This window comes from Mizuhopecten yessoensis, unplaced genomic scaffold (genome assembly GCF_002113885.1).
Source record: "Mizuhopecten yessoensis strain PY_sf001 unplaced genomic scaffold, ASM211388v2 scaffold6045, whole genome shotgun sequence".
Classification (NCBI taxonomy): Eukaryota; Metazoa; Mollusca; class Bivalvia; order Pectinida; family Pectinidae; genus Mizuhopecten; species Mizuhopecten yessoensis.
This window is the reverse complement of record NW_018406352.1, coordinates 316490-343030: the sequence shown is the minus strand read 5'-3', so window position 1 is coordinate 343030 and position 26541 is coordinate 316490. Positions and strand designations below refer to the sequence as shown.

At 33.2% G+C, this 26541-nt stretch overlaps 1 protein-coding gene across 1 annotated transcript in view; it reads right to left on the bottom strand.

Moving 5' to 3' along the window:
- LOC110451464 (CD82 antigen-like) overlaps positions 1 to 20231 on the bottom strand; it is a 58459-nt gene extending 38228 nt beyond the window's left edge. Inside the window, exons 1-2 of the mRNA XM_021499499.1 lie at positions 20029 to 20231; positions 8115 to 8431 (exon numbers count right to left, since the gene is read on the bottom strand). Of these exons, the coding sequence (XP_021355174.1) occupies positions 8115 to 8180 (66 nt within the window). The 5' untranslated portion in view covers positions 8181 to 8431; positions 20029 to 20231. The remainder of the gene's footprint in view (positions 1 to 8114; positions 8432 to 20028) is intronic.
- Positions 20232 to 26541: the final 6310 nt, after the last annotated feature.

The following is a 26541-nucleotide window of genomic DNA, read 5'->3' as shown; positions in this document are numbered from 1 at the left end:
GATAATATTAGGTTTCCATCTAAACCTGAAACAATAATCCCTGGTTAATTAAGACGGAACAAAGATAAGTTTTAGTTTATCTGTTGATCAGTATATTAAAAAATAAAAAAAAATGTGATAAATCGATTCTTCATCATGAACTAGATCGATTTACCTTCAAATGCTGAACACAAATATATGAGATAATATTAGGTGTCCATCTAAACCGGAAATTATTTATGTGTTGTTTTGTTATCACCATCTTTATTTTTAGCAATGCGTGAATATATAACCAAATGTGTATATAATTCTCCTGGGGATACAACTATGAATAATATAACAAAAGGCATGTTCAGATATATCGGCCATACATGACGTAATTATAGATTATAAGCCAAGTAACGCAGACACATGCCAGGATGTGTGTACAATAGGGATTTTGAATTCATTCAGGTAATGGCGAGAATACGGCATGACTCAATGATAATTTCATCTAGGAATGAATCTGAAAATAAGTGGACATTGCTGATTTTTTTTTATCACAATACCCAAATAGAATGCTATCTATGTGAAAAGCACATGTCATATAGCTTTTAAAATCTAGAAGCAAAATCCCGGATTTGTAAAGTAACTAATATGGACATATATAAATTGTGTAACTCTGATTATCGGACACTCCTTCGAGCATCATTTTGGTAAAGATTTATATTGATAAAAAGCACGCCTTTAAGATTATTTAAGAAAGGGTATTACAAGGTCAAATCAAGGTGGATTGAATAATGACGTCGCGTCAAAACGGGACAAGTAAAGACCTTTTGAGCGCAAAAACACCCCAGGCATTTCTCGGATGGCGTCCAGGAAACGATCGTGCGCCGAATGTTGCAAAAATAAACCCGATAAAGCCGTACATGGCGGTTAACCCGGGGGAGAGTACCACGTGATCAACCTTACATGGGATATGACGATATCGCAAAATGCGCATAGTACAAAAACAAGTTGCGCAACTTGACGTGTGTTTTTGACTCGCGTGCCTGTTTCGAATACCTCTACATGTTTCCCGTCATTCATATGCGATTTTGGCGATTCTCTGACTCCCTGAAATAGCGGCAAACGTCACGCACGACTGGATTTAATAAAATATGATTTAAGTTAAAAAAACCAAAAAAACTCATTCAAGTCTAGTGCGATGATACCACGCTCAATTTATACTTCATTACCAATAATGAAATTAGACCCAGCTATTGTGAGAAACGCTTATAATTCGCAAAAACACGCGCTCAGCAAGCAACTTTAACTTCTAAAACCACATATATAGCCATCGCCTACAAAACGGGCTCGCAAGTGAAGAAATCAAACAGCTAAATTTAAATGGAACATTTTATAGGAAAGTAAAATTCAATTACTTCGAACAAATTATCAAATAAACCTTAAACGTAATTTGCATTTAAACAAATTCAATATTTTGATTAAAGTTTCCTACCAGCAGAATCAGACATACAAAACAGTAACGCCTAAACTATTTGGAATACATGTATGAAGTGTATAAATAGAAAATGCTTGATAAGCGGATTTTGGACAAGACATCTGAACCACATTACAAGATGATGCACAATTGTATAGTACCATATTCCGTCTTTGCGTATTGCAGAGATATCTTCTCTTGGGAGCAGGCATTGGTTGTTACGTCATTGGTCTGTGTGATAAAATTACGTCGTTTTCTCAAAAATTGATGACGTTTCTCTCACAAACAAGTGACGTAACAATCAATACCTGCTCCCAAGAGGAGATAACTCTGCAATACGCAAAGACAGAATACGATAGCATGTTCTTTTACGAATGCACTGTGGAGGATTTACGGTAAAATCCACGCATTGCTGGTTATATCATTAGGAGACCACAATAGACCCAATGTACCATTAACGTTTTTGTAAGTGCATCTAAGCTTACGTCAGTCCGTATTGTGTGGGGAATATCTACAACTTCTGCACAACGACCTTTTCCCTAGTGAAATTTCTACAGATAACATTACGATTCGACATGATTTAGCGATTCTCATTTCATATCGGGTTCGAAAACAATTAAATGTTCATGTCCAGACCAATTTTACAAGCATTTTCTGTTTAGCAACTCCCCGAGAACGTCTTTCGTGACCTTATCAAAAGGCGCATCAATATAATTAGTATGACTCATTTGGTATTATTTTTTTCAATATAATCAAATGCACGGGTAAACAATAAAAAAAAAATGGTCGAACAAGCGTTTTCGTCTACATCATATATCATAAAATATATATCAATTACTAATTATTATAGTTTCTTAAACCTTCTCGCTAAGAATAATCAGATTGCAGTTCGGGGAAATAATAGACCTGCTGTAACTTCACTGCATGATTGTAAGAGGCGACTCTTACCTACTCTTTCCTCTCGGCGGTGCCTGTTATTTGTTCACATATTTCATGATGTTTTTATACTGTTCACATGTTTCATGATGTTTTTATACTGTTCACATGTTTCATGATGTTTTATACTGTTAACATATTTCATGATGTTTTTATACTGTTCACATGTTTCATGATGTTTTTATACTGTTCACATGTTTCATGATGTTTTTATACTGTTCACATGTTTCATGATGTTTTTATACTGTTAACATATTTCATGATGTTTTTATACTGTTAAAATATTTCATGATGTTTTTTTATACTGTTCACATGTTTCATGATGTTTTTATACTGTTCACATGTTTCATTATGTTTTTATACTGTTCACATGTTTCATTATGTTTTTATACTATTCACATATTTCATGATGTGTTTTTATACTGTTCACATGTTTCATGATGTTTTTATACTGTTCACATGTTTCATGATGTTTTTATACTGTTCACATGTTTCATGATGTTTTTATACTGTTCACATATTTCATCATGTTTTTATACTGTTTACATGTTTCATGATGTTTTTATACTGTTCACATGTTTCATGATGTTTTTATACTGTTCACATGTTTCATGATGTTTTTATACTGTTAAAATATTTCATGATGTTTTTTTTATACTGTTCACATGTTTCATGATGTTTTTATACTGTTCACATGTTTCATGATGTTTTTATACTGTTCACATATTTTATGATGTTTTTTTATACTGTTCACATGTTTCATGATGTTTTTATACTGTTCACATATTTCATGATGTTTTTATACTGTTCACATGTTCATTATGGTTTCGTCGTTGCTTCTGTTGTTTTTAATTATTCCCTAGTTTAAATTGGTCAACTTTAGTGTTTTGTAGGAGATGCATCAATGTAATATTTCTCCATTTGCTTTTAGTGATAGCATTCCTCTCATATTTATATTTCGGGTACAAGAAAAATAGACTGTCATTCTTTTGACCAATATTGTCACTGATGAGTCGACAAACTATCCAAATTATGAAGTAAATACTAGTTTGTCTGGCTTCTTTAAATCTTGGTAAAGTGCTACCGTACTTCGAATCTTAGTTATTAGTTTTCATAGTCTTTCCCGCATACATTGGTTTCTTGCTTTTTGATATTCTGAACGAAATATGAATCACTTTTTAATAGCAGAGAAGACTGGAAAGATTTCTGATATTATGAACGAAATATGAATCATTTTATAACAACAATGAAGATTGAAAAAATCACAAGAAATTAATTTCCTCCGAATTTGTTATTAAAATTGACTGTTGGAAGATTTCGCTATTTTAGACTATTTAAGTGTTCCCAAGAAGCTTCTTTCTTTCTGTATTCTTGTTGTTTAAGGCTTGCTATCAGGTTTTCTACCCAGATATTGAAAATTAATTTTAAGTGTTTAATTTAATTAGAGTTGTTTTAATTTGCTTCTTTGACTCGACGAGTAAAATAAAATATTTTTTAAAAAACATTTAAAATGTCATTAACATGTTAGAAAAAATACCAAACAAAATGAAATGGCATGGGTTATAGTAATACATTGAGAGCGTACGCAGCATATTTTGATATGAGTCATAAAATTGAAATATGGCGAAGTCAAAACTCACTTAATTAGTATGTACAGCTTCAAGGGAAATATGATATTACAATTCTAAAAATAATTTATTTGAAATAACCTTCATAAAAATAAATTGACCTTGACTCCTTAAAAAATATAATAAGATGATCAAGATAAATCACGATTCTGTATACATGCCTAAGGGTTTAAAGAATAGAAATTATTTTGTTATATATCACCCAAATTATTTTGAATTGTGTCGTTGGGGTAAAATATCTTTCTTTTTTCTCAGGGCAAACGTTTTGTGAACTTGAGATCCGCAAACTTTTCGGACAGCAGTCGAGAAATGTTGAATTGATACTACTGTAAACCGACAATAAGGGTAGCGCATCTTTACCAGGGGAACATATTAAGTGAAGATGGAGGATTGAAAATTAAGATAAAAACACGTCGCTTTTCGGTAAATGCTCAATGATCAATGGGAAGGTATGAGAATAATAATGATAATTACAAATATGTGAAAACAATAGTCAACGTTATCTTTTTCTACGTGTGATGTCATTGGGATCTCTAGCTAGGTGACCTCGGATCTGTTGATCGTTTCTGTCTGTTCCACGTTCAATAATTGTATATAATTTAATAAAAGAAAAAAGTGAGATGTGTCTGGATAACTATTAAATGAGCGTTACCTCATTCACCCCTGAAGACACATTTGAACTCTTCCGAATCAATGGTTGGAATAGTTCATTTTGAAGTTTCAGGGGTGAATGAGTTAACAAATATTATCAAAAAGAGGTCGTTCGGGAGTTAGCTGTGTGAATACGAATCTGTGAATTGCATTTGTGTGTTCCGCGCTCCGTATTTGTATAGTATTGTTTAAAAACATATCATGTGTTAGAATAACAAGCAGCAAAAACCGAAACCCTATGGTTATAGTATTTCTATAAAGGAAGATGTAAATCAACGAGAAATAATTAGCGTTTGGCGTGCGATAGGGTAATTCAATAGCAGATCTTGTAGAACCTCCTATCGTGTGTTATCAGAGAGGTCATTTAACATATCAAGATGCTATAACAATTTTATATTCCCCAAAGTTTGATTTTCTAGGAAGAAGCAAGTGATAAACACTGTCTGTGTTGTACGTGCAAAACAATCATAGTCTTAGCTAGAAAAGAGAGCTCAGCACTTGAACTTTTGACCTGTTCTAACAGCTTTTGATGGTTTATGACGTAATATCACGAAAAGGGAGCACGCCAGTGGAAAACATTGCGGTAGTGCTACACATATACATATTTGACGTATAATAAATAAATGACACACGGTTCAAAATAGAACAAATGGGCTGTCGAACAAGTTAGATAGAACTCCCTATATATATTACCCTTTGACGATATATTTCCCATAGTCACGAGAGGAAAAATGAGAAAATAATATTATGGTGAAATGTGAATTATCAGCCTTTCACGGTTGAATACAAACAGATATATTAAGGTTGTTGAGTCCGTTTAAATTCACGTTCAACCTCATTTAACGAATCATATAAAACTACCTGTCTTTCTTATCATTACAATTTTGTAAAATTAAAACACGAATATAATACCGAAGTTGAAAACAGAAGAGCAATTATTACTCAAAATCGGTAACACCAGGACCAGATATGAACATTTACAAAAAGACCCTTCCAAACATACTAAATGGATAAGACCAGGGTGTTCTAGAGGAAAAGCGCCTTCTTATTAATAGTCGTCAGCCGCCATGTTTATTTAGGTGAAATTCAAGTTACATCACGTCTTAAAACCGCGGAAACTTACAAACAAACTCATGTTCACATCTTAAATATGCTTAAACGAAATTGGATCTCAATTAAACTTGTATTATAGGGCATTAGGAATGTTTTATTATAAAGCGTTACACAGGTTTAACTATATAGCATTACACGGGTTGTGCTATAAAGCATTACAAACGTTTTACAATATAACATTACAAATCTTTTACTATATAGCATTACAAAGGGTTTACTATATAACATTACAAATGTGTTACTATATATAATTACGAAGGTTTTACTATATAGCATTACAAAGGTTTTACTATAAAGCATTACAAAGGTTCAACTATTTAGCATTACAAAGGTTTTACTTTATAGCATAACGTAGGTTTTATTATATAGCATTACAAAGTTTTTACTATATAGCATTACAAAGGTTTCACTATATAGCATTACACAGGTTTTACTATATAGCATTACAAAGGTTTCACTATATAGTATAACGTAGGTTTTACTATATAGCATTACAAAGGTTTTACTATATAGCAGTACAAAGGTTTCACTATATAGCATTACAAACGTTTCACTATATAGCAGTACAAAGGTTTTACTATTTACCATTACAAAGGTTTCACTATATAGCATTACAAAGGTTTTACTATATAGCATTACAAAGGTTTTATTATATAGCATTACAAATGTTTGACTATATAGCAGTACAAAGGTTTTACTATGTATAGCATATCAAAGGTTTTACGATATATAGCATTACAGATGTTTTACTATATAGCATTACAAATGTTTTACTTTATAGCATAACGTAGGTTTTACTATATAGTATTACAAAGGTTTTACTATATATAGCATTACAAATGTTTTACTTTATAGCAGCATTACAAATGTTTTACTTTATAGCATAACGTAGGTTTTACTATATAGCAATACAAATGTTTTACTATATAGTATTACAAAGGTTTAACTATATAGCAGTACAAAGGTTTTACTATATATAACATTACAAAGGTTTTACTTTATAGCATAACGTAGGTTTTACTATATAGTATTACAAAAGTTTTACTATATATAGCATTACAAATGTTTTACTTTATAGCAGCATTACAAATGTTTTACTTTATAGCATAACGTAGGTTTTACTATATAGCATTACAAATGTTTTACTATATAGTATTACAAAGGTTTAACTATATAGCATTACAAAGGTTTGACTATATAGCAATACGACTGTTTGACTTTATAGAATAGCGATTTAGTTTGATAAACTGTATAGTGTTATATTACCAAATTTTGTCTAAATAACGTTTACAAGGCTTTGCTACAAACCATGTCCAAGGTAACACTTGAGACCGTTACCAAGGTTTTTAGTACATAATGTATGTACCTTTACCAAGGTTATAGTACATTATGTATATATATACCGTTACCAATGCTTACCATGTTACTAATACTACTAGGTGTTTACAGAGTTTAACTATAACATGTTACCATGGTAACACTATATAACGTTAAGGTTTATCATAAACCGGTCAAAAACTGACTAAAATAACGATGTTCAGATTTTACTCTTTGGCGTCAGCAATGTTTAATCGTTGCTAATGTTTAGGTTCTTATTTATCGGTTAATTAGGTTCTACTATAACGCCTCCCTATTGTTTTACGATACAACACGTTAAACCTTATAACCCATTACAAAATTGTATTCCCAAGAATGATAAGTTTTGCACATCAAAACTCGATACGCTACCTTGAAACCTCGTTATACTTTCACTGTTTGTCCTGTACAATATTGCCAATAACTCGAAGGACAAGGTTTGACGAATACCATGTAAACAGAAAGTATTAATCAACATGCGAATACTATTCATACACAACATACATGCAAACTACGTAAGCTAAAACAAGCGTACTACACATATTTAAAGTTAATTTCAATAATCTTATCTGAGACATGTGTAATGGTGGTCCAAATTTAAATCATAAACAGTTTAAATTCTGTGTTAATATTATCTGCGCCAAACACCAGTTTTATCGGCCGCAAAACCCGTGATAAAAATCATAATAGACACTTTTTCAAATTAGATTTTGTACATAAAAAAAATGGTAACTATTATTCTCTTTTCCAATATTGATTATTTTATACATCATAGCCCTTAATAATTTAAATGACAAGAATCGTTAATTCAAATTCAAATTGTTCGATAATGCGCCCTAAGCTTACAATCTATCCATTCACAACTATCGTTCTAGACAATGATGGTTGCATGCAAATACGAAACCCCACTACAAATATATCTATCTATCTACGGTCGATGGTCTATTGCTGAGACATACATGCGATAAGTGAAAGATTCATGGACTCACGAAAAAGATGATGTTGATAGCGAAGAGAAACCATCGGAGAGGGGAAGGCTTAATGTCAACCTTCATGCCTGAATCCTCCTCAACGGTCCATCACAGGGGGAGTTAGGGCATAAATATTTTAGACACACGCAAGTCATTAATGGTTTACAGAGCGGAGCATCGCGTCCACAGGCGCCCTGATATGGCCGAGGTATTGTCACGTTTACCATGTACGGCAAACAGTCATTCGCGTAAAAAAATGTTATTAAATTGTTTTACGTCCTCAGATCCTCCTTGAACGTTGGTATTTTGTTTTATGCTCCAATATGGTCAGGAACCTGTAATAAAAGAAACTGTCGTAAAACATGGTATTAAATTGGGTAGTAGATCTGTTGACGTGTGCTATATGCAGAGCTCGTCATAAAACATGGTACTTTATTGTATGATTTGGTATATATATATATATATATATATATATATATATATAACCATTATTAAAAAGTTATGTTCAAACTGTGTAATATCGAAGTATGTTTATTAGCATGTCCTACATACAGAGTTTGTGATATAACTCAGAATTTAGACTTATATTCTTATATAATAGGTTACAGGCAATAGACGAAACTTGCATAAAACTTGTATTAGATATTTTTATACCCACGAGTTTGTGTTAGAAAACGGTTGTTTATCAAAGTCAGAAACCTATCAAAAGGAAACTACTGTATATAAAAAAACATGCTATTTAGAAAAAGAAAAAAAAACCATTCGTGGAATCCTTGTTAACATATTGCATTTTTACATGTAGTCAGAGATATGTGACAAAGGAAAACGTCATTAAGATTTGTTTTTTAAAGCGCACTGTGTTGATAGAAACATGAGATAGCTTTGTATTATTTCTTTGTGGTTTAACGTCCAAACAACATCTAAGGTGATGTGAAGAGAGTATTTCATCATACATTTACTGTATTCGAATTATGGTCTACAAGATGCAACTAACGTTTAATTGTGCTAGTGAACAAAAATCCCTCAACTCATAATTGTTTTGTATTTTGCTGATGATAAGAGATCTGTGTCTGTTGGGTTAAAAAATGTATGACTGAAAAAAAACGGTTTTATTTTGCCAATAAATAACCTGTTATTATAACAGAAATTGTTCCATTAAAAATATATAGCTGTTGTGGTATCCCCGTATAGAAAGTAGCTTGTTCTGTGTCCTTTGCTAAGAGGGAAATTTGATTATCAGTGGATAATGTCTATATATCACCTTATATTAACTGACGCGAGGAACAAACAAAACAAACTGTAGGTATATATAAAAGACCTTTGAAGAATGTCTGATCTAGTGTTTTATATGATAGAGTTTTACATTATATTGTTTTATATGATAGTATGTCATATGACAGTGTTTCATTTGATAGTGTATTATATATGATAGTGTTTTATATGATAGTGTTTAATATGATAGTGTTTTATATTATAGTGTTTTATATAATAGTGTTTTATATGATTGTGTTTTATATCATAGTGTTTTTATATGATAGTGTTTTATATGATTGTGTTTTATATTATAGTGTTTTATATGATAGTGTTTTATATGTTAGTGTTTTATATGATAGTGTTTTATATCATAGTGTTTTATATGATTGTGTTTTATATGATAGTGTTTTATATGATAGTGTTTTTATATGATTGTGTTTTATATGAAAGTGTTTTATATGATAGTGTTTTATATTATAGTGTTTTTATATGATTGTGTTTTATATCATAGTGGTTTTATATGATAGTGTTTTATATTATAGTGTTTTTATATGATTGTGTTTTATATCATAGTGGTTTTTATGATAGTGTTTTATATGTTAGTGTTTTATATGATTGTGTTTTATATTATAGTGTTTTATATGATAGTGTTTTATATCATAGTGGTTTTTATGATAGTGTTTTATATGTTAGTGTTTTATATGATTGTGTTTTATATTATAGTGTTTTATATGATAGTGTTTTATATGATTGTGTTTTATATAATAGTGTTTTATATGATAGTGTTTTATATGATTGTGTTTTATATTATAGTGTTTTATATGATAGTGTTTTATATGATTGTGTTTTATATTATAGTGTTTTATATGATAGTGTTTTATATGATAGTGTTTTATATAATAGTGTTTTATATAATAGTGTTTTATATAATAGTGTTTTATATTATAGTGTTTTATATGATTGTGTTTTATATAATAGTGTTTTATATGATAGTGTTTTATATGATTGTGTTTTATATTATAGTGTTTTATATGATAGTGTTTTATATGATTGTGTTTTATATTATAGTGTTTTATATGATAGTGTTTTATATGATAGTGTTTTATATAATAGTGTTTTATATAATAGTGTTTTATATAATAGTGTTTTATATTATAGTGTTTTATATGATTGTGTTTTATATTATAGTGTTTTATATGATAGTGTTTTATATGATTGTGTTTTATATGATAGTGTTTTATATAATAGTGTTTTATATGATAGTGTTTTATATAATAGTGTTTTATATGATAGTGTTTTATATGATTGTGTTTTATATTATAGTGTTTTATATGATAGTGTTTTATATGATAGTGTTTTATATAATAGTGTTTTATATGATAGTGTTTTATATGATTGTGTTTTATATTATAGTGTTTTATATGATAGTGTTTTATATGATTGTGTTTTATATGATAGTGTTTTATATGATAGTGTTTTATATGATAGTGTTTTATATGATAGTGTTTTATATGATAGTGTTTTATATGATAGTGTTTTATATGATAGTGTTTTATATGATAGTGTTTTATATGATAGTGTTTTATATGATAGTGTTTTATATGATAGTGTTTTATATGATAGTGTTTTATATGATAGTGTTTTATATGATAGTGTTTTATATGATTGTGTTTTATATTATAGTGTTTTATATGATAGTGTTTTATATGATAGTGTTTTATATGATAGTGTTTTATATGATAGTGTTTTATATGATAGTGTTTTATATGATTGTGTTTTATATTATAGTGTTTTATATGATAGTGTTTTATATCATAGTGTTTTTATATGATAGTGTTTTATATTATAGTGTTTTTATATGATTGTGTTTTATATCATAGTGGTTTTTATGATAGTGTTTTATATGTTAGTGTTTTATATGATAGTGTTTTATATGATTGTGTTTTATATTATAGTGTTTTATATGTTAGTGTTTTATATCATAGTGTTTTTATATGATAGTGTTTTATATTATAGTGTTTTTATATGATTGTGTTTTATATCATAGTGGTTTTTATGATAGTGTTTTATATGTTAGTGTTTTATATGATAGTGTTTTATATGATTGTGTTTTATATTATAGTGTTTTATATGATAGTGTTTTATATCATAGTGTTTTTATATGATAGTGTTTTATATTATAGTGTTTTTATATGATTGTGTTTTATATCAGTGGTTTTTATGATAGTGTTTTATATGTTAGTGTTTTATATGATAGTGTTTAATATGATAGTGTTTTATATGTTAGAGTTTTATATGTTAGTTTTTTTATATTATAGTGTTTTGTATGTTAGTGTTCTATATGATAGTGTTTCAAATGATAGTGTTTTATATATGTTAGTGTTGTATATGATAGTGTTTTATATGATAGTGTTTCATATGCAAAGGGACAGGGATTTTGTATATGGTGGTCCGGTAATCGTGGAACCAGTCACACACAGTCTAATCCGGAAACGTGTGTCGATTTACAAAAAACAAAACTTGCTGAAATTGATTTGAACTGCAATGATGTGTATATTGTTTTTGTGTCTGTAATACAATACCTTCAAGTAGAAAGGTTCGTTTGATCAGGGAGATTAACAAATATATTATCATCGTCATTTCCTTATACTGGATTGAAAGATATTCAAACGGATATTTTAATACAAAAGCTTGTGGAAGTGTAGTTTATTACTAAGCTTTTAATAAAAATCCCCCAAAAAAAGAGTTTCTTTCCTTCGCCAAGACACGCTCTGTGTAGATAATGCACAAATTTCCACTAAACGTAGTTTTACCTTTCAATCCCTGTAGCACTGCCAAAACATGAAAATATTGCATTCGAAACTTATTTTACCGGCATGACTATAGATATAATGATGAATTATTTCTGAATGAAAAGTACAATATACTTTATTTAGGAAAATCATAACAGAAGTGTACTGGCCTTAGTTGTGTGTAAAACGAAAATAAATTACAGTTACTGCATAGATGAGAATCCGCAATGCAGTGAGACATATATCCTTGAGAAGTGATCATTGTCACTTCTTAAACTGAAAATATCAGTGTTTGAAAGCTGGCAATGCACATGTGTAAACAATGTAAATCAATCCAGGATGTTGATGTAGTATTTGAAAATTAAAAAATCACCGAGTTGTACATTATTTTGAATGCTGCTTTTTCATTTGTGGAGTCTTTGCTATTAAATGGCAACCTTGATTTCTTTGTCCAAAAGGAACAACTGTTAATTAAATGAGCACGTATGAAATACATGTTTGTCTTATGAATTAAAATACACGGAATAACCAAGATTTTTGGGGTTTGTTCGTGGGTTGATTTAAAAAGTTACCAAGCTTCTACATTCCTAAAATAGTTATTTTGTGCCTAATGGCCCCAAGCTACTTCTTTAAAAAAAATGGTGGTCCGGTAATTTGATGAGAACACCTATATATAGATCAATGCACAATATTTGACGACCTATAAATGACTTTCATTTCTCTGAAAATTTTACATTTCTTGCAATAAAATTAAGAAAGACGAATTTAGCAGGGACAAGCATACACATATTATCGCACCTTTAAGATAAGAAATATATACAGTACACCAAATGTGAATTGAACTGAATTATACAGGTGTTTCGTCCTTCTATGACTCATCCGTGATGATAGGGGTCAAAGAGATGACAATCCTAATCCGCCTACACCACTGTAGAAACAGAGGACCAGGTGCGTAAAACTTCTTAATTGATGAATTTCAAAATGTTGACGAGTATTGTAAATCGATGTTGCGAAGTCATTTTTACGAAGTTAAGGAAGGGGATGTTCACAGACATGGAGTACCATTCAAAACAGTTATCATTGCAGAAGAATTACATAATTACATTGACGTCTATGGAACAATAAATATCGAGGAATCGTCGGAATTTTTCCTTCTACCGTTTTTTTTCCGTTCACAAACATTACAACTGACTCAAGCACCAGAAATGTTATTGAATTGTTTTATGTGTTACACGCATAAATTTGTAGTTTTTTCAATGCTCACAAAGGCGTTTATTGAATTTTACAGGGCGATGGCGCGTTCTTAAAAAGGTTATCAGACGATTTAAAAGTCATTAGATTCTGACTGCCGGGAAATTTGATATGCATGGTTTTAATTGTTAAACATTATCAATAATTGTGAATCAGCCGTCGTTTCTCTAGCACAGAACTGTGTGTTTTTAAAATTGTTAGTGTACCGTAAGTAATGCAGATGTAGAGGTACTCAGAGGCGAGAACAATGCTATTATTATTTAATGCGAGTTCGTTGTTACCGGAAGCTAAAGTAGCAGTTATTGTTTTACAAATGGCGCCGTATACCCTACAGTGACACGTGTGGAACTGCGTAGAATAGAAAATTGTCAATACGTGTTTACTTACAAGAATAAGTCACATTGTAGCACGCAATGAAGCTTAGTATAGCATGTGTACTGATAGATACACGATTGTGTTGATGGTATAAGGGTCGGTAAAGGTTGGCCTCCATGAGGGTCCATAGAATAATAGCATTCGTATGTGTTAAGGTCGATCCTAATTGAATGTTATATATGTCTTTACGTGAAATAAAAAACGAACATACGAACAGGCTGAGTATCAATGTCAGAAAATCGCCGAATGTGTCAAAAAATAATTAATCTTATAAATTGCCTGCCACAAATCATAGCAGAATAAAAATTCATCACTATTTCAAAGTATTCTTTAATTTGACTCTAATAGTGCGCTCTATGTATGTTTATTTACGCTTTTCTTTGCAGCAGCCGATCCGCTAATATAACTGTGAGTAGCATGTGTACAGACCGATTCATTCACACTAATTGGCTAGAATCGAAAATATAGCTTTAATCTTTGTCGCCTTGTTCAGTTACACTCAGACGCGGTAAGAATATTCCATAATACAATTCTTCAATTAACGTACTGCCAATAAATCGTTACACGAATCCTTAACGTTAACATCATCACGTGAATCATTTAATGAAAGTAATAGTCTATACTGTATAAAATGAAATATAACTGTTTATGAATATTCGTTTTCATTTTGTTTCTTTTTTTTGCAGTTGAATAGCGAATATTAGCACATCGAATACATGTTAAAATGACTAAACTGATTCGAACCGGCAAACTACGAAACTTTTCCAACGAAATGGTGAGAATTTTAACTTAAGGGTATATGCTACCTTACTTGTGATATGGATGATTTAAGGATGTGTTATACCTGTCTATGACAAAGATACTCGAGTACGTATGCCACCCTACTGTGACTTAGAGACTTAAGGATGTATGATACCTTACTGTTTAATAGAGATTAGTTTTGTTTGTATATGGTTAAGTGTGATATAGACAGAAAAGTGTTATTTATGAACGTGTCTATATGTGCGTATGTGTCTTATACTTGTGTAATTATCTCCTTGAGATAGCACGGATCTGATGTTGGCTTTAGAGTGCTACCTCGCTAAAATACCATGCCGAAAATGAAGGTTAAGCAAGGAATAACACCTACCAATTCTAATCACTTTGGTACGACCTGGCGTCGGAGCAAAGCCCATTAACCTCACCAATTCAGGTGAACATTCAGCGTAAGTTCCTATATTATCTGCCCCTTACAACATGCAGTAGATTACAACAGGTATACTCAGTAGTGAAACGTTTACATTCCTGTGCATGTTTTAAATGAGCCATCGAATATTTTTGTGTGGGACAAGTTTCCGAAATATATTCACATGGCAACTTACATACGTAAGTCTAAATGTCACATTAGGCTAGTATACCTTATCTTCCATATAAAAGGAACTTAGGATACAACTGCAGGTCACAAAGTCACAGTAAGGTAGCAGATATCCTCAATTATATATTGCAACAAGGACGCATATAGTCTTAAGTCCATATGTCACAGTGACTTAGCATACATCCTCAATTCTATGTTACAACAAGGACGCATATACCTTTAAGTCCACATGTCATAGTAAGGTAGCATACATCCTCAATTCTATGTTACAACAAGGAAGCATGTTTCCTTTAGTCCACATTTCACAGTAACGTAGCGTACATCCTTAAGTCCCCATGTCACATTAAGGAAGCATACATGCTTAATTTATATGTTACACTAAGGAATCATATAGCCATAGGTCCCCATGTCACAGTTAGCTAACACACATACTTAAGTGTCCCTCTAATAGTCACGTAGCATACATCCTTAAATCCCCATGTCACATTAAGGAAGCATACATCGTTAATTTCTATGTTACAACAAGGAAGCGTGCATCCTTAATTTCTATGTTACACTAAGGAGTCATATATCCATAGGTCCCCATGTCACAGTTAGCTAACACAAATACTTAAGTGTCTCTCTAATAGTCACGTAGCATACATTCTTAAATCCCAATGTCACATTAAGGAATCATACATCGTTAATTTCTATGTTACAACAAGGAAGCGTGCATCCTTAATTTATGTTTTGCACTAAGGAATCATATATCCATAGGTCCCCATGTCACAGGTAGCTAACACAAATAATTAAGTGTCCCTCTAAAAGTCACGTAGCATACATCCTTAAACCCCCATGTCACATTAAGGCAGCATACATCGTTAATTTCTATGTTACACTAACGAGTCATATATCCATAGGTCCCCATGTCACAGGTAGCTAACACAAATACTTAAGTGTCCCTCTAACAGTCACGTAGCATACATCCTTAAATCCCCATGTCACATTAAGGAAGCATACATCGTTATTTTCTATGCTACAACAAGGAAGCGTGCATCCTTAATTTATGTTTTACACTAAGGAATCATATAGCCATAGGTCCCCATGTCACAGTTAGCTAACACAAATACTTAAGTGTCCTTCTAACAGTAACGTATCATATATCCTTAAACCTCCATGTCGCAGTAAAGTTACATATATTCCTAAGCTTCCACATCGCAGTAAGGTACTATAAATTGTTAAGTGTCTATAACACAGTGGGGTAACATACAGCATTAAGTACCATGTTGCTGTCATGTAGTAATAAGGTAGGGAACATGTCCTTGAGCCCCTATGTTACCATCCTTGCAGGTCAGGAATAGAAAACCAAACTGCATATCTGTTAGGCTACGTAAAACTCCACAGGGGCAATATCTGATTTATGAACGCAACACACAAAGGTGAATCACCTGTAAATTGTCGTAATAAATACGGTAAACCACAAATGAATTACACTGTACAATACAGCTGTTTCGTCCCTTTAGGACTCATTGGTGAGGCTAGGAACCAACAGGTTGGCAATCTCAAATGTGTGATACTGGTCATGGAATAAATGTATGCGAGTGATAGATATTCATGTGCACAGAAAGTGGTGACAAAGTTGTGACGTATATGTATGTTGAATAATATATTAGCACGTTGGAGCTGTATGGCTGTTTAGTAACCACTATTTGTGTTCTATGTATGCTTAAACATACGTTGGAATAATTACATGAACTATTCAGTAGTGCTATATAGACGTTGTAAACTAGCATACCTATTACGACGTGTAAATCAGATTTCCTTGAAATATTGACAGTCCATTTGAAAAAGCTGCTGTGATTCATAAAGTGTCAGAATTATGGAAGTCGACCTTCACGCGTAAACTTATTATTATCGATAATACGTTTTATGGAATATTCATATCGAATTATATCAAATATAGCTACAGCACATGTGCGGTTTTTATTTTGCCCTTATCATACATACGCTAAGTCCATACTGATATACATCTTAAACCGTTCATACTTGTATACTACTAAATTAATTCATATTTGTAGCTATCTCTTACAGATCTATTTTGTCATCATCAAACAGGACGCGGCTGTCTACTTTTAATGTCCTGTAAACCCATCTACCGGTCATATCCTACTGACAGCGGAAAAAAACCAGCCTTTGTGATTACAAGCTTTGAAATACAGATATCGTATCTAAATTTCATCATATCACGTGTCTAACTTTCAGTAAAAATATTCTGTTTAAGAGAAAATATGTTCCTCAGAGGGAATGTTCGTTTCAGAGTACCTATTTCAGAAAGGGTTTCTGCTTTAAAGAGAATATTTATTTCAGTGTAATCATTTCTTTCAGAGATAATATCCGCCTGTTAGAGCATATCTGTTTCAAAAAGAATATTTCTTTCAGAAAGAGTTTATTTTGTTTCAGAGAGAATATTTCTTTCAGAAAGAGTTTACTTTGTTTCAGAGAGAATATTTGTTTCAGTGGAAATATTTGCTTTCGAAAGCATATTTGCTTCAGAGAAATATCTATTTCGAAGTGAATATTAGAATTGATAACGCTATGACAATTTTAACAAAAAGAGTAAATGGTATGCTACTTTAAGTTTAAACCATACAATTTCAATAAACGCAACAAAAAAAACCCATGACAATTCTCCATGAAATGTCATACGCTATGTATCTGGAGGTCTAAACCATCAAATGCCAAGAAACGGAAGAACAAACAATGACAATTACACATGAAAGATCATACGCTATGTGTCTGGAAGTCTTAATCGTGAATTGCTAAGAGACGAAAGAAAGAGCATACGCTATTTTTCTAGAAGACTTAAACGTGAAATGTCATAAAACTAAAGAATAAACGTTAGAGATTGTACATTTACATTAAAGGTTATACACTTCGTATCTAAAAGTCTAAACCATGAGATGTCTTGAAACGAAAGAACAAACCATGACAATTCTTCATGAAATGTCATACGCTATGTATCTAGAAGTCTAAACCATGGAATGTCATGAAACGAAAGAACAAACTGTAGAAATTATACATTGGAGGTGAAATACAAAACAACTTTACGTCTAAGGTATACGTTGTCACGCGAAAGAAAGCTAAAACGGTGTCAATTACTCGCGAAATGTCATACACTAAGTAACCTTACGTCTAAACCCTACAATGTCACGAAATAAAAAAAATATAACACGACCATGGAAATTCTACATAAAGGTTACTATATGTTGTTTACTGTTAGTTTCAATTAACACTAGGAAGTTAAGGATATCCTATACTGAACGCTTGTTTCAGTGACGACCAGACAGAAAACAAATAGTCCGTACTAAAACCTTTACACACACATCTACTTTTCAATATTACCACAAAGGGGATACTTTCAATCAACACCATCGCACAAATCGCCTAAAACTTTGAATAGCACACTACCACAAACAAAGAAAATGATATTTAACACCGTATAACAGGAGGGTTTTGTCGGTGTGCTAATATTTGCGGTGTTTGCAGCTAGCATTACCTCTCTTTTCAAAAAACAAAAAAACCGCGAAAATAATATTCTTTCCTGAATAATGTATAGAGTTGTTTGGCAATGTGCTAATATTTGACACAAAACGCCGAGTTTGAGTTTAGAGATGAAATGCTAAACGAAATAAAGGACATTCACTCGAATCGACTGATCACGGAACATTGCACTAACGAATTGGAAGGAAAACTTGAAAAGTGAGAGAAGTTTAACATAAATGATTGCTCTATAAACGTTTGTAATAGCGGCAATATGCCAAAACATAAATCTCACTGCATCATACGGCTGTTTTGACTTTCTTATTACTCAATGGGGTTGCTTTTGGCTAAAATGGTGTTAGCATCCTTATAGACAAAACTACTTTTGAAACCGAAGGTGGAGGCGCGTTTAACCCCATAACTGTATTATATGATTTCAAAATCTGAAGAAGTTCTGGTTAATTTAGTGAGGACATGCTAATCTGACTAAAGGACATTCACTCAAACTAAATGACCGTGGAATATTGTACTGATGAATGTGATAAAAACAATTTGCCAGAAATAAATTACAATACAGTTTTTTGAACTGTTACAACTCATTGGTGATGCTAGGAGCAAACTGGTGTTGTGATCCAAGTTGTCGAAACAGAAGGGGAGGTCCGTCGAACCCAATAGTTGAACTAATTTTAAACACTGGATAAGTACTGATTCATTAGGTAAGGACAATCTTATCTGACTAAAGGGCATTACATCGAGCTGTATGACCACCGAATTAGAAACTACCGAATTTGAATAAAACTTTGAAAAGTAAACGTAAGATCGGTGACACTAGAGGTTAAACTTGTTGTAATCTTAATAGTCTAAACTAATTTTTGAACAGAGTTGAAAGTGTGTTACACCCTAGTTATGATCATTTCAAACACCGGAGTACTTTTTAAAAATTCCAAATTGGAAAGGAATGTGTGTATTATGAATTGTGCCTCTACGCAGAGATATATAACGGAGGTCAAATGGTTTGGATCTACAAAGTCTAAACAACATTGGAACAGAGGTGGATGTATGTTAAAATCCTGAATTGCATGAATTACAAAAACTGGAGGAGTATTGGTTAATTTCAAATCGAAAAGGAAAGTGTATATTTTGAATTGTGCCTCTACTTACAGATAATATAACGAAATAAAGTACAGGTGTATGTGTCGTGTTCTACAGTATCCACCTCTCGCGACTGGATGGAAAACACGATAAAAAAATCTACATAAATAACCCCTACAGAGAATTGCCTTACTTTTCAGCAAAATACTGTCGCGAAACGAGAAAACCATTAGCGAATGTAATCCATCTCCCCGAATCACTTCAACCGAGATTGATCCACGAGAAAATCACTTACTGTGTCGAGTTGAATAATTCCAGGAAAACTCACACGCACATGTTTATAACCCGTTGTAAAGTCACTGTAGCATGGTACGGTCTCTATAGAGGCTCGGACCACGTGATGTGTGCTGTATAACGGATCCCCTGGTAAGAAAGCAGCTACCGGGATGAATGTGTTGATATCCACTGAAGGGCCCGCCGTGTGATTGAGACTATCACTAGCGGTACTGGTATGGAGTCTCTGCGTGTGTATATATATAGAGAGAGAGACACCGGTTACGATACTACAACGCGTGTATGCAAATGAGCTGTTATCAATTGATCTGAAATCCCTTTGTTGACGTTGTTACACTGTCCAATAGAAGGACGAGCTACGTACCGAGAGGATAGAAAGGCAGAGGCTATTACATTGAAAATAATGGTAAAACGTGAAATGTACATATTTAGTTGGTGTTGTTGTATATGGTTAAATGTCCTATCAACAGCTAAGGTCACTTAAGGACGGTATTGTATACAGATGAAATATTTTAATAACAATTTTTTATCAAAATAAGTCTCTTAGGCAGGACATGCTGCCTTTGTTGACGTTGTAACCATGTCAAATGGTACAATAAGTGGAGGTGGAGGAAGAGGGAGGGAGGAGGAGGAGGAGGAGGCGACGGAGGAAGTAGCGGCACGGAAGGAGGGAGGGGAGGAGGAGGCGACGGCACGGAGGGAGGGAGGGGAGGAGGAGGAAGAGGGCGGGAGGAGGAGGAGGCGGCACGGTGGGAGGGAGGGGAGGAGGAGGAAGAGGGCGGGAGGAGGAGGAGACGGCACGGTTGGAGGGAGGGGCAGAGGAGGGAGGGGGAGAGGAAGGGGGAGGAGGAGGAAAAGGGGGTAGGAGATGCTACATACTTAGATAATATTATGGTGAATATAACGGTTGAAAGGAGGATATAACTAAAGGCAACAAAATGTTGGTAATAAATCTCCAAACGAATCTGTACGCGCATGTAACACCGTCTTTGTTAATATTGATATCGTATTTTCTCTAAAGACACATAACGCATTTATACGCGATATTACAATGAAACTTTGGATTAACATGAGGTTGTTGCTGTTAGTTCACGTAGTAAGAAGAAAGGGTAGATGTATATACATACCAATTTGCCTGTAACGACAAGCTAAGGGAGTCTTAGTCCAAATTTGGTCTTAATGGCAGATAATGCTGTCTTTGTTGATATACATATTGAGTTCGATAAAAGCAAGACACATAAACGCGAAAAAAAGTCACTGAGACGAAGGATTAAGATGTTGCTATAGTACCCCAAAGAAGAAGAAAGGTGAAGTGTACATGCATATACAGAGATCTTTCTATGTAACGACAGTTCAAACGAGGCTCTATCGACATTCGGTCTCCGAGGCAGGTAGTGTTGCTTTTGTTGATATTGATAAGAGTTCGATAAAACCAACTGCATTTACACAAACTTTAACCTTGGAACCAAGAATACGCTTGCAGCCGTGGCTATGTTGTCCTGTAAAAGGACACACCACTCTCTGCTACGGTGTTCAATGGGACACGCGCCAGGTAGACGTATTACTTTGTAGTGTATACATAGTATCCAGGGGCGTTTCTAGGATATTTGAAAGATGGTATTTAAAATCAAATCTTTCGCCGATCGGAGCGAGGCGAACAAAAATTTTGACCTTTTTTTTTGCTAAAAAACTACGGATCACCCATCGGATCGGGGAATCAGTATAAAAAGAAATCAGAGTATGTGTTTAATTAATGAATATGTATAACTTGCCATATTCAATACAATATTAGCAGATTACGATAGTTTTTGTTTTTTTTTGTTTTTTGTTGTTTTTTTTTAATAAACCATAACGCCCTCACCTGGACCCGCCCCTGGTATCAACCCTGCAATTTGTGACATGCATGAAATCGCGAGTAGGGTTAATAACGGTGGTTTAACTGGTACACTCACCATAGAAACAGAGTTTGGAGATGGGCCATAAGGCGGGTATTTTTTCACATGAGTGCCAATACTCCAAAATGCCTATGGGTTGCAATATACATTATAAGTCAATTGTTTGTTTTTGAAACATTTTACAAGTTATTTATTAGTCTAGATAGAGATATGCGCGCAACACATAGCTTTATTTCAGTCGGTTAATGATACGTCAAACACAGGAAAAAATGAAAATGTGTGAATACCGTGCCAAATTTATGCTTAAATAAAGGGGGGCCACAAAAAGTAGTTCGTAAATCAAAAGTGAATGTGGAAAGAATGATATTTTACTTGTTCATCTATCAACAAAATTTCGTTTTGATTCACGGCTTGCTTAATTTGTGAAAGCGTGAAGATGTATCAACAAGTACCCAGGGAAACACCGCCGGTTGGTTATATATATATATATATATATTAAATAAGTTTTGATCACGTTTCTATCATATATTTAAAGGGAAGTCGATTACCATTTTAGCACAAAGGACATGTAACCAATACAACGTGTATACAATAATTTTGAATTTGTGTTTTTTTTTTCTTTATTTTTTTTCTTACTTAAATTCGAAAGAGCTTATATCTAAAATGAACATGCAGACAATGTAGATTTTTTGTCAGATGCTGTTTGTGTTATCGTTGTGTTTTATTCTGACACATAATTCGACTAGGCTTTCAGAACATAACTCATTGTATACACAGTCGGATTTAAAACGAATGCATCGTTAATCGATCAGAATGCAGATGTGCATACATTTTGTTGACACGCTACAGCGGGTAAGGTAGACACAAATCTTTTATACAAACAAAAACACGGCATCCGGAAATCGACTGTATTCAGTTTCACGAGTTTAATTACACATCAAGGTTATAGTCCATTCGATGGTATTTTGACAATCATTCAATATGAAAACAAAACAGGCGTCAGGTTTATTAAAACACATCAGCCTATACACAATATATATTTACCATACACACTGCTGAACAGTTAACATTACTGTACAGACACTTACTCTTTTCTAGATTGCGATTGTACATGTATGAAGTTTTATTTTATTAATCACAAAAGAAATCTAAATAAAATGCCGATATTTTCATAATTATTGAATTCTAAAACAAAGTATGCATATATTTGTTGCACGATTTCGATTTCCCTATAATAAAGTTTCCCTTTCTTGATAGTAACAACTCAGTTTTCCCTACTACGGCGTTTAAATATTCTGAACTTGGTTCGGTACTCAAGTGCATGCTCCGAATATTATGACCTCCTTATAAATGTCGACTGCTGATGGACACACTTTAAACTTTCCAAAAATCAGATTGATGAAGTTGTATGGTCGTTGTCATGATCTGGTCGGGAATTATGCTATTTTTATGTGTGATTTGAAGGACGATGTTTATGATAATATCATTAGTTTGCCTTGTGGTTTTGTTTTAATTACCCATGGTCTCGATGTGAGGACATGACGTCATTTGGATTTGACGTAGACGCATTCCGTCTTTTCGTATTGCAGAGTTATCTGCCCTTGTGAGCAGGTATTGAATGTTAGTTATGTGTTTGTGAGAGTAACGTCATAATATTTTGCGAAAACGACGTAATTTTCTCACACAAACTAATGACGTAACAATCAATACCTGCTGACAAGAGAAGATAACTCTGCAATACGAAAAGAGACTTACCCTTCCGGAACTCTTGGTCTTATTATCTTAATACATTTATCAAGGGTATCCATGAAATTATTTCCTTTGTTAATATTCTGCCCTATTTTTATCGATTTTGACATTTTTGTATTCTCTTGTTGATTCCTGATTCATCTTTATCACCTACAGATAACATCAGCAAAAGTAGTTTTTATTTCCCTAGACACTAAAGTATTACAGCAAGTAGCTTAACCATCCTTGTGCCACTACAGGCAAAACGACATTTAATTCCACTATACTTTTTCATACCTATATTTATCTCCCCATGATTTCGTTTAACATATAGCTGTAGTTTGGCTAAAACAGGGAATTATCGCTGATCAGTTAGCTCAATTATAGTGAGACCGACCGTATTGTGAATGGAAGATTAAGTTCCGAATTCCGGCATGGCTATGTTGCTTTTCGACCCTTAGTAAAGCTCTGTTAATGTTTTGTTTTTGATTTATTTCCTTTTATATTTCATTAACCATAAAAGTTCTGCAAGGTTCTGTTTCAGAATTGATACATTTAAGCTATTGTCATGACCATTCAAAAAGAAATCTAATACAGGTTTTGGCAGTGGATACGGGAATCCCCAATTTAACCTTTCGTTAACGTTACTACGTCAATTAACGCATTCACCCCTGAATTTTCATAATGAACTTTTCCAACCCTTGAATTGGAAGAGTTCAAGTGTGTCTTCAGTGATGAATGAGTTAACAATGGCTCCTGATCACGACGTTCCAACGATTTTTTTTTTATCAAAGGACAGTATGTTTCACTACTGAACAGACGTCATTCCCCGTAACCTGTCCAAACGCTGCACTCGCCTGCGTGTTCGGCGGGGTTACTGGATAAGTCCAATATGCCCCCATATCTACGGTTGTTTGGCGGAGGAAGTAATCGACTTGCCCTACCGATTCTATGACCACAAGGGACAGTTAATAAAGAGTACCTGCACAACCGTACTTTTCCGTCAATTGCTGAGGGTATGTTGCCGACATTAGAATTGATGCATTAGAACGGGTGCATTGGGTCCTGTTAGTGTATTGTCTCTTCGGCACTGCTATGCCCACCACGATGTCTCTCGTGATAACATCCTCGTGCGACATGTATGTTTAAACGATTAAAACGCTGGTACAACCCCATAACATGTTCTTACATGCACTTTAAATATAAAAATGTAAATCCAAACCCGGATTCGCATCTTTCACAGCATGATTCAAACAACGCCAAAATAAAACGTAAGACAACATGATAAAATGTATTACCACAAACAATTTTAATAATGTGTAAAATCGGTAAAGTATAAGTGTTGTTGAGTCATATTCATTTTTTTCGTATTTCGTTTTACATGATCATTCTTGATATCAGTTGGACCATTGTGGTAGAATTTAAAAAAGTCATTTTAAAGTATTCACTTAATCTCTAATATTTTCATACTTATTCATTTTGAAAACAAAATTATTCATATCATTCACCTACAGGAAACTACATGTAATACGAAAAATATTCATAAAATTCTGCATTTATTTGAAAAATTAATTTAAGCAATTGGCTTAATAGTACATCGTCCACATTAAGTAATGAATCGAAAAAAACATATTCTTTTATGTATTCCATTATATATTATTTTATAAATTTATGACCTACCTATGAAGCCCTATTTCTTTTTCTTCCCTTGAGCATTTTTTGTAGACATGTTGACTGCATTGAAGAATATATAATCCAATCGCCACACTGTATATAAAGATATTGTGGTATGACCAAAATTGGTATACCCCGTGAACAAGTGGTTGTGACAGTCAAAATCTTGCAGCGCGCCAGCACTTCTTGCTTAATTTATATATACATGAACTGTACTTGTGCATGCCAGGGACGTCTGTGCGTCAGCTTTCTCGACATTTGATACTGTCGGTATATCTTTATTTGTCTTACCTAATTATTGAAAATGTCAGATTGTGCATAAACTTTATGCAAAAAGAAACAACTACCGATCAGTCTGGCGTCTGTTAACGCTCAGCAATTAAGGAGTGGGACGACTTGTTCGCCCGTTGTCAGTATAATGTGACCGAGTGGGGTGTCCTGCTGGTTGTCTTCGGCAGTATGTTTCAGGGAGGTAGCACTACAAAGTCGGCATCAGTTCCGCGCTATCACAAGGAGACAAAACACGAATATATCGCAGCCTCCCAAACACACACACGCATACACTACACGCATGCATCTTGCACACAGGGGAGGCGGTCCTTAAATGACCATAGCTGTTGATAAGACGTTAAACAATACTAAACTAAACCAAACCAATCAGATCTGGCAGCCAATAGCTTACATACTTACAGCCTAGGCATTACGCTGAAAGTGACGTAACGATTACCTAACTATTTTCATATATCTAAAAATACAACCTATATTTGCATTAAGCATGGTCATGCATTAGAAATGTGTTGTAAGTGAAATAAGTTATTATTGTTATAGTCCCCTCTAGTTAATGATTCTACATTCAAATAAATGGTTATCAGCTTTCGTAAATAGTTATCAGCTCTAGTCAATGGTTATCCGCTCTAGTTAATGGTTCTCAGCTCTAGTTGATGGTTCTCAGCTCTATTTAATAGAACTCAGCTCTAGTTAATGGTTCTCCGCTCTAGTTAATGGTTCTCAGCTCTAGTAAGTAGTTCTCCGCTCTAATTAATGGTTATCGGTTCTAGTAAATAGTTCTCAGCTCTAGTTAATGGTTCTCAGCTCTAGTTAAAGATAATCAGCTCTAGTTAATGATGCTCCGCTCTAGTAAATAGTTCTCAGCTCTAGTTAAAGGTTCTCAGCTCTAGTTAATGGTTCTCCGCTCTAGTTAATAGTTCTCTGTTCTA